This window comes from Tupaia chinensis, unplaced genomic scaffold, assembly GCF_000334495.1.
Source record: "Tupaia chinensis unplaced genomic scaffold, TupChi_1.0 Scaffold148470_1, whole genome shotgun sequence".
Lineage (NCBI taxonomy): Eukaryota > Metazoa > Chordata > Mammalia > Scandentia > Tupaiidae > Tupaia > Tupaia belangeri.
In genome coordinates, this window is record NW_006208319.1 from 178,182 (window position 1) to 188,596 (window position 10,415).

The 10,415-nt window shown below is 46.6% G+C and overlaps 1 protein-coding gene across 1 annotated transcript in view; it reads left to right on the forward strand.

Annotated features, from left to right (window-relative positions):
- The first annotated feature begins 2 nt into the window (after positions 1 to 2).
- Positions 3 to 10,415, forward strand: part of TRAM2 (translocation associated membrane protein 2) — a 94,671-nt gene continuing 84,258 nt past the window's right edge. Inside the window, exon 1 of the mRNA XM_006170435.2 lies at positions 3 to 122. Coding sequence (XP_006170497.1) covers positions 3 to 122 — 120 coding nt within the window. The remainder of the gene's footprint in view (positions 123 to 10,415) is intronic.

Sequence of the window (10,415 nt, forward strand, 5' to 3'; positions counted from 1 at the left end):
CCATGGCTTTCCGCAGGAGGACGAAAAGTTACCCGCTCTTCAGCCAGGAGTTCGTTATCCACAACCATGCGGACATCGGCTTCTGCCTGGTGCTCTGCGTCCTCATCGGGCTTATGTTCGAGGTGAGAGAGACTGGGAAGGGGGGTGCTGGAGGCGCAGGCTGTGTCCCCTCTCGTGCACCGCCGGGCGAATCCCTTGCAGGTCCCTGGTGTCTTCGTCTCAGCTGGGTCGAGCGGCTGCCGTGTACGTTATCTGCACTCCTGGCTTTGTGCGTTGTACCTCCTCCCCTCTCTTTGTCCACCGTACCCCCAGCCTGTACCCTGGTCAGCCCAGACAGCACCCCCCAGCTACGCGCGGTGTCAGCCGTGCCATGCTCTGCCGCCCCCTTGGGCACCCACCATATCCTGCAGCTCTGAAACCTAATCCTGGCCTCGAACCAACCGCAGCAGCGCTGCCACTCTGGCCCAACGCATGGGGTTGCCTTTTTGGTGGGTGGGAGACTCCCAGACCCTCAGTCGTTACACAGTCCACCCCTATTTCACCCTCCAAGTGGTGGCCACCAGCCCTTATGGACCCTTCCAGTGGAGGAACCCTGACCCTTTTCCACCTCCAGTGTGATGTTCTGGGTGTTTTGCGTCCTCAGTTCTGCACTGGGCTGGGGTTGTTCCTGTATGACCCTGGCCCCATCTCCATTCCAGCAGTTGGCCCTGGGCTGTCTGCTTTCTCCCTCTTTTTTTTTTTTTTCCTGTGGCCTGAAAGGCCAGTTTTATGGATACCCTTTATCATTCTGTGGACTGTCCCAAGAGCAGTTAGAGAGATGGGGATGCCCTTTTCTTTTAGGGGAAAGGTGATTCTCTTACAGTGGTAGATGATGGGATCCTGCCCCCAACAGCAGTGCGCTGGTGCAGGCCTCACTGAAAGGAGAAAGTTAGTAAGGCACTTGGGTCAGACTCAAAGGGTGCTGATGGAAAAGTCTCCCTACTCCTACAGAGCAAGAAAGATGTGTGACATTCACAAGAAGTAAGAATGGGAAGCAACTGAGAATGGGTTCCCTGTGGGATATCTTGCCTCAAAGTTGAGATATGTGAGTGGCACTCCCTCACTCTCACTGTGATGTCCTTTGGTTCCTCTGAGAAGGTCCTTGTCCTCCCTTGGGTAGGGTTGCTTATCTGCATTCTCAGGGGGCGGGAGGAAGCCGTAACCATTTATAAACTGCCTTGGAAATGGAGGGTTCCTTGTGTGGCTAATTTCACCTTCTGTCTCCCTCTGTTTCTGGGCTCCCTGTCTCCTCTCTGTGGATGACAGTAATCCTACTTGGCTGGTGGAGCTGCCCTCAAGCTGGGGACATTCTCATGGTGGCTGAGTCAAGGTTGGATGTGTGAATGTGTCCTTAGCTGGGCTTCAGAGGCTGTCTGGAATAAACCCAAGACAAAGACTGGGCTGTATACTCCAGTTTTTGGTGGTGCTCCTTTAGTTCAGCCCTGCTCTCTTTCCTCACACCCCCACAGCTCTCTTTCCTGTAGTATATTAAAGGGTCATCCTGTGTCTCAGTGCCTGCTCTGTCACTAGTCTGATACCGAAAACTTCCTCCAGCCTCAGTTTCCCCATCATTAAAAAGGTTGGTAAAACTCGTCTTCCTTCCAGGGTGATGGTAAAGTTTAACTCTGCAGTCATGTCAGCAGCAAAAGCCGTGAGATACCCTACCAGTACGAAAACCAGGGTCTTGCTCCTGGAGCCCTGTTATTATTTATCATAATAATAGCTTAACGAAAGTACAGAGAATTTGTTTTGTCCAGCCAGTTCTCTTGTGTCTATTAGTTATTCTCCATTCCGAGAGGCCTCCCAGTGCCAAGTCCCCAGTCTTGGAGGGTGTGGCTGGAAAGACACGTGACAGCTGTAAACCTCATAGCTACACGCTCTGCAGCGGGTCAAGTCTCTTGCACAGTCTGTGGCTCTCTGCTGTGTTTGGCATTTGCTAAGGTTTATGACTACCTGATTTACCTTTGTTCAACAAGAGCTACGTAGTGTTTGAGCTTAGGATTTCCTTCCCTCCGGCCTCTGATCTTGTGGACATTCCTACGCATGAAACCTACAGCTTTGTGGAAGTTGAAAGGTGCTAGGAACTCTTACTCCCAATACCTGATTGATGGGAAAGAAAAAACAAAAAACCCAGGGTGGGGAGAAATAAACACTGTCCCCCAACCTCTTAGGACAGAACTGGGGAATGTGGCAAGGGCCCTGTTCGAAAGACCTGAGGCCTTGTTTGCACCATCCCCTCCACCTCTTGCTGTAGCACTGTGGATCTACAGGGCTTAGAGGGCAGGTGTCTCGTTCTCTGAGAGGTGCTTCGTGGGATCATCAGTCTGTGCTGATGGGGGAGAAAGAGCTTTGCTCAAATCTCTAGTATAAAAGACTCATAGTTTTGTGTGCTAGGCACACAGCAGGTCCTTGCTGTATATACCCACCACGTACTCTACAGAGACAAGGATTTGGAAGGAAGGGGGCCTTGGAATTCTGCCAAATAAGAGCAGAAACATTCCAGATACTTTTACAGACCCCGGAGAAGCAAATGTGGGCATCTTCACACTTGGAATAAAATGGGAGTTGGGGGAGGAGGTGCTTCGTAACCCAGCATAGGACGTATTGGATGCTAGTTGGGATCTTCTGGGTTCTCCCCTAGAGGTGTGGTGTGTGTGTGCATGCAGGTGTGATGGGGACAACTTTACACACTTTTCCTAGAAGAGAGGACAGAAAAGGTACAAGGGGAACAGGAAGAAAGGGAGAAAGGACATTAGGTCCTGGGGTTTCTGATGTGGGCCAGGCTAGGATTCCTCCAATTACCAAGTGGAGCCAGAAAACTCAATTATAATTCTTCCCACAAACAGTGACTCTCTTGGCCACTCTACCTTCTGGGGTCTCCTGCTCAGCCTCTGCCAAAGAGCTGGGGCCCTTTCCCCCAACCAGCCCACGCTCCAGGCAGCTACAAGCCCTTGCATCTGTGTCTTTATCCCTGCCTCGCTCCTTCCCTACCTCACCTCAGTATTTAGGGGGTTTTCATTTCCCTCTTGGGAACTCTGAGGCTTTAGTTCTCTATCCTCAGAGAGATGGAAACTCCAAATCCCTTCCCTGGAGATCACTTCCTTTTGAGAACACACATGAAAGGCTGTCTCCCCGCACTTTTGGCTTGGTTTTCGGGCTTCCTATTCTTAAGGCAGAGGGCAGGTTCTTCCCTCCTGAACGCAGATTTTCTCCCCATCCTACAAGGCTGTTTGAAATAGAGTAGTTCTGTGCAGCCACAGCACTTGGCTAAAAAATGTCAGGAATGTGGAACTTTATTTTCCCCCTCCTTCCTTTCTAGCTTTCTCTTTTTAAACTCTGCTTGCGGGAGAGATGGTGTAAGAGGGAGTTTTCTACTCCACACTTTGACCCTTCAGTCCTTTCTTAGGTGGATTCTGGCATGACCCTCCTTCAGGGTGTGGGCGGCCAGTTGTGTGTGTGTGTGTGTGTGTGTGTGCGTGCGCATGTGCATGCATGCATGTGTGTCAGATTTAAAAGAAGCCTTTCCCCCACCCTTTTCCTTCACTTCCAGTGTCCCATTCTGTGCCACGTTTCAAACTGAAACAGGCAGAGGAAGAAGAAAACGCTTTCATTAGCCAATGGAGAATGGGAAAAAGGGCACATGGAAGAGAAGAGGAAGTAATTTATATACTACCCTTAAAATGTCATTTCTAGACAGAAACTTTTTTTTAGAGCTCATTTGCAGGTGCTGCAGCTGCAAAGAAATCTCTTTAACATTCTGGGCCTGTCATTTGTAGGGTTGGTTTCTTTTGGACTATGATGACCTAAGGTCTTAGGACCTAGAGGAGTTTTTTGGTAGGCTGCTTTTTGCTTTTTCATTTTTCTGGAGGCAGATGTGGCAGGTCTACCTTTTCTCCAGGAACTTCCTTCTTCCCTATTCCCAACACTGTGATTGACATGTCAGGGTGAAGTGTGTGCAGCATGTACAATGGGAGCCTGTCGTGTCACCCCCCTGTAATTACACGGGTTCCATGGCACCAGTTCATAACCTCTCAGACGTACCTGTAGGCATCATAAAATGAACTGAGGCTGTCAGTTCAGTCTCTTAATGTTAGCTTTGTAAACACTTACGCTTGTGTTGTGTCAATAGAAAGAAGTATGTAAATGGCACAGACACACATCTGTGATCATACGTCATCTTTTGGCATTTCTAATGCACTTGTGAAAAAGTCTTTTGCAGCTTTTTAGCTCCTGACTATGCATTCTACCTCTAGCCTCTCATGTGGTCCATCAGTGGTGTTCTATAGAAGCTAGAGGAAAGCAAGAGGGGTCACATATTCTCTTGGGTACCCTTGTTTTGTGGTTGAATTTCTGCATGGATGGCCCAGTGACCTGAGCAACAGAGTAGAAACTTAGAGCTAGATTTGGTCTAGCCTCAAATGTAACCCTAGCCTATGGGATGTAAGAGCACACTGTTTTTTCCTACTTCTTCTCTTGGCAAAAATGTAATACCTGGAAAGGTGACATTGGGCTGTTAGTGAGTTTTAAAGCCTAACTGTAGGGTAGATTAACATGAGTATTTTTACACATATGGGCTATGCACATGTGCATTTAACTGTTGGTCTCAACAACCACAGTGATGACCACTGTCTCTGGTTCTGTTGTTGGGTCTGCGAGTCCACCTTCCGCCCGCAGACGGCTCGTTGATAACTTATGAGGCACAGCCAGTACTCATATACACACATTGCTGCTTAAAGGCAGTTTATTCAAGCTGCTATCACAAAATAGATACAGTGACTTTAACAACCCAAAGTTATTTATCACAGTTCTGAAGGCTGGTGAGTCTAAGATTGAGACAGTCGTGTCTGATGAAGGACCACTTTCTGGATCAGAAATAACTTTCTGTGTCCTCATAGGGCAGAAAAGAGAGACGGGGGAGAGGAAGAGAGAGATATCTCTGTGTTTCATCTTAGGGATGACATGTTTTCAGATGGAAACCATCTACTGTACAAATGGGCGATCACTTTATTCCACATCTCTCTTTTTCCCAGGGAGCCTTGGGGTGTGGCTCTTCCACGCAGAACAGCTGTTTCTCTCTAACATCCATCTTACTGGGACATGGGGCTGAAGGTATGGGAGGGTCTTGGTGCTGCCACTATCGGCTTTGTGAAATAAAAACTACGAGACTGCCTTGCAAGCTAAATAGGTGCCACTTTTCTCTTGCTCGCCCTGTTGTCTGAGTCTTCAGTCACTCATTTCTCAGGGGCACTGTCCGGACCGGTCACAACAGAGTGCCTTAGTCCTGACTGTTTGTAGAATAACATGTGTTGCTATGGTGAAAGCTTCACTCTGGCAGGCATGAGCTCCTTTTTGATTTGCTTTTTCGTGTTCAGGGGCTCCAGAAATCACTCTGTGGCATAGTTGATGTACCTCTCATTCCCACCCTGATAAATGACGAAGCCAGAGAGTTGATAAGAGCGGATTAGAGTTCCCAAACGAACGGAGTGCTTTCTAATCATTGAGAGCGCTATTAGAAAGCTCTGGTGGGAAACTTTTCTGATAGCATCTCTTAACCTTTTTATCCAGCTCTGTGTATCTGGTATCCATTGGTACCTATTGGTTAAAGAAAGAGGGGGATAAAGAAGGAAAAGAAAACAGTAAAACTACTGACATAGTCCCCAAACAGCCCTTCTTAGTTCATGAGCCGACCTTTCTCTTTTACACTTTCTTTGCCTTGATTTACCTCCAGTGTCTCTAATGCCCCACGGTGGAGGAGAACAAAACCTAACTTCGTCACAGGTGGTTAATATTGAGAGTTAACTGTGTGGTTTCAGGAGTTTTGCAAGTGACTTTTCTGGATGGTGTAGGCTCTCACAGCTTGTTTTGCTTTTCTACAGAGGAAATGGGATGGGGTGGGGAGGGGGGGTTATGGAGGCCCCTGGAGCCCTCTGGTGAGTTTGTGGGAGCCCAGAGTTCGGAGAGGGGCTCCTCTGTGGCTCTCCACCCAGGCCACGTTGCCTCTTGACAGCTTTTCTCATTTGTCTGGAGGGGTTGGCAGCATTTTCCATCTGCGAAATGCTTTACTAGCCTCACCCTGTAATCAGGATGGTTTATGGGGGTTGTCATACCCATCCAGAGCCTGGCTTCTAGAGCACAGACTTGGCCAAGGACCATCCACTCTGAGTTAAGAGTCGGAGCCAAAACAAGAATTCAGCAACGTCTGGCTCACATTTAGAGCTCAGCCCTGATGCTTCCACGAATGGGGCGGCTATGGAATGTAGCCACAGGCTGCTTTATTTTCCTTTGTCTGAGTGGAATCTGTTTATTACCTGGAAATAATGTCTGTGGGTCCTTGTTCCACTTGGAGGCTTTTCTGCCTGAAACAGACATTGAAATTTGCATTTTCCTGAAAGAGATGACAGAGAATGACCCAAGTGTGTGTATATGACATGTGAACATAGGCGACTGGGTAGAAGGCTTAGCTACTTAAGGCTGTTAAAGTTACTGCCAATATCTGTGTAAGAAAAGACACCTCTGGCTATTATATTTTCACTGCCCTTGTCATCAAGTTAATGTGCCCACAGCTTAAGGATGGCTTATTTTATTTTCCCCCCATATTTTTACAAATGTAAGACTTTAGAGGGAAACCTAAGAAATGATCTGCTGTGTTTGTGAAAGAGGAACATAAGAGCCCCAGAGATTGGGAGAATTGCCCAGGACAGTAGAATGAAGTTTTGGCAGAATTGGGGCTTGAGCCCACGTCTTTTGACTCTTCTCTGGTGCATCTTCTACTTCTCTGCCCACTGGAATTCTAGCCAATGTCTATGTAGGAGTCTGGAAATTGATATATCTTTCTTCATAGTGCCTCGTTCATTTATCTGGCAGCTGTTTATTGAATCCTGAGTACTTCTGTGTGCCCATGCTGAGCTATGAGAATGCAGAGATTAATAAGGTGGGGTCCCTGTCCTCTAAGAGGTCACAGTGTGGTGCTTAGAGCGGACACGCTATTTGTGGATAGGAGTCAGGTCTTGAGCTTGATGTGAGTGGCAGGTGTAACCTCAGGGTATTGGGCTTCAACCTCAAGCTATTGCTGTTGGTGGAAGAAGTGGTTTATTAAAGGGAGACCTAACACCCTGGGTGTAGGGTTGTCAGTATTTGGAGAAGTGTGGGGGTCACTCCTAGTTAACTTATGATGCACAGCCAGTACTCATATACACGCATTGCTGCTTAAAGGCAGTTTATTCAAGCTGCTATCACAAAATAGATATGGTGACTTTCACAACCCAAATTTATTTATCACAGTTCTGAAGGCTGGTGAGTCTAAGATCAAGACAGTCATGTCTGATGAAGGACCACTTTCTGGATCAGAAATAACTTTCTGTGTCCTCATGGGGTGGAAAAGAGAGACGGGGGAGAGGAAGAGAGAGATATCTCTGGGGTCTCTCTTAGAAGAGAACTAATCCCATTCATGTGGGCTCCACCATCATAACCTAATCACCTCCCAAAGGCGCTACCTCCCAACATCATCACCTTGGGATGGTTAGGATTTCAACATAGGAATTTTGGGAGTGGACAAAAACATTCAGTCCATGAAAGGCTACGTGTGTATGTCTGTGTTTATGCAAGTGCAGTTTCTAATGTTAGGAGGTCTTTATTGATTGAACCCTGGCTGAATTTAAGAGAACTCTTCAATGTGGTTTCTTAAGACTTTGAGCATCAAACCCCAACAATATCTGTAATGTTCCTTTTGAATTGGTGGAGGTGATGAGCCTACCTGGGTGGGACAGGACAGTCCTTTGAGCCTCAGTTGCTCTACCTTTGAAAAAGGGAGAGGATTTATTTATTTATTTATTTACTTTTCAGAGGGCCCATGCCAGAGAAGGAAGAGAGAAAAAGAGAGCAAACACTCCATTGGAGTGTGGTCATACCACAGTCCTGTCTACATTTTCCCATCCTCTTGGGATTTGGAGCATATAAACACATGCACCTAGGATTGGGATTCAAATTGCAGTCAGCCATGTGGAATCTGGCTCCCTTTACCATGAAGCTATGGGGCTGGCCCAGGAGATGGCTTGAAATTCCTCAATTTTGCAAGGACAGAATATTGTTAGGTTAATCACTTTGTTCCTTTCTCTTTATTGTAAAAGCGTAGATACTTTCTATTAGGGGATATTTAACTTTTTCTTTTTACAGAGAATTTTTAAAAGAAACTGTCGAGTGGCCTATTACCATTGTGAAGATCTCTGTGGCTACTTGGGCAGAGAGCAGGATGTAACCTAGCTCAGGTCAAGGGATAGAGATGGAATTTGTACTTATGCCCAGCTTCCTCTGTTGACCCCTGCTCCTTGCTTCGAGGAATACCCTGGACCATGCTAGCTAGTTGGCAGTTGTCGATGACCCAGACAGTGTGCCTGATGCAGTGCTGGAATCTGAGAAGAGATAGTGCCAAGAATCAGGGAGAATGTGGCTTTTGCTTAGAGGTGCCAGAGATGCATTATCAGCTCCCTTCCTGAAGGTTAAGAGCAGTCTGGGGGATCCTGACCTGCACGAGCAATCCAGGGACAAACAGGCCTTCCCTCTAGCCATTCCTGGAGTCCTGCAGGAAATCACAGGGCCTGCTTCACAATGCCTGGTTTCCGGCTGAGAAGAATTCCTTGGGAGTTGGGGCAGAATTGAACATTTCAGACCCAATGCTTCTGGAGTTTAGAGTGTATTTTTACTTTGTAGTCTGACTTTGTACTGGATCAACTTTTGACCTCAGTGGGCAAGGAATAACTTGTTTGTATGGATATTGTGCCTTGTTGGAAGAGGAATGTTGAGGTGGAAAGGAATGGGTAGTAGGTGATTTTTTTTTTTTCAGTAGCAGTTTGATCTCTGATTGGAGCCTGGGGGCTATAAGATGTGCTCCTCCATTGTGTTTGAGACGTGAATTGTGGTGAGTGCTTGCTGAGGGGTGTAGCAGGGAGTCATGTGTGGTGGAAGGGAAAGGACTGTGGCCTGGATCCATCCATTAAATAGCTGTGTGGGCCCATGTAGGCCTTCTCCTCTCTGGGCCTTGTTTGACTCATGAGAGTGTCCTATGGCTTAGTCATGCCTTTTTAAAATTTATTTATTTACTTATTTATTAATGATAGAACTCAATCATGTGTGAGAGAAGGGTAGGAGCACCCTCTGCAGGTCTAGCCATGCTGCAGTCCCCATCTTCCAATCCTCTACATTATTCAGGCAGTCACGGATTCGAACCATAGTCATCATGTGGGATCAGGCCTCTCTCTTAAAAAAAAATTAATTAATTATTATTTAATTAATCAGAGAGAAAGACAATTAGAGAGAGAGAGAGAGAGAGAGAGAGAGAGAGAGAGAAAGCAAGCTGCCAGGTCTGGTCTGGGATTTAAACCGTGGTCAGCCATGTAGGAGTCCTGTGCCTTAACCAGTATGCTACCTGCTGACCCCCAGGGCTCTGGCCTCTCATGAGCAGTGTGTTACCACAGGCCATCAGCCTGTCCCAGTCATACTTTAATGTGGGAATGTAGGTCAGAGCTGGAAAATATGTATACAAATGAAGTTGTCTGTCAGTCAGAAATTGGGAGAAGGAAGGAGGCACCTTCTCCCTATCACATAGATTTAGAAGTAGTAATAACCAGAGAAAAGTTGTGCCTTCATTAGGTTTGTGGGCTAATCTTGGTTTCATTTCTTATATGAGATAAAATTAGGTGCTAGCCTGTCTTTGGACTTGGCATGTAATATAGCTTAGCAGAACTCATGATGGGGAGGGAGAAATTCATATTTCTTTTTCTAATTCTTTAAAAAATATTTATTTATTTAATTTCATTTGTTATTATTATTTTTTAATTTGACCAGAGAAAGACAGAGAGAGAAAGAGAAAGGGAAAGTGAGAAAGCAAGCTGCCAGGCTCGGGACTTGAACCATTGTCGGCCCTGTTGGAATCCAGTGCCTTTAACCTCCATGCCACTTGTCGGCTCCAAAAATTCATATATTAGAAGGGAGAGGTTGGCTGGTGGTGCAGTGCAATGATCTATGAGCCTGACCCATGTGAGAAAGGTCCAAGTTTGTGCCTAGAGACTTTCCTGAGTACTGGCAAGTGTGTGCCATGATGTAGGGCTGGCTGAGGTTAAGTATAGACTGTGGCGTGATGTAGGGCTGGCTGAGGCTAGGGATAGATTGTGGTATCAAGACCCTATTGAGAGTGTTCTTTCTCTCTCATGCATGGAAATAATACATACATAAATATGAAAAAAAAATAAGAAAAGTATCATCGTCTGGAGTAAAGGAGGGGTGGGCTTGGCTTTGTGACTTCTGTGTCAAAGACCCTGAAATCTCTCCAAGCCCAGAAGAGTAAGAGGTGATCCCTGCTTGGGCAGAATGGCTTATGGATG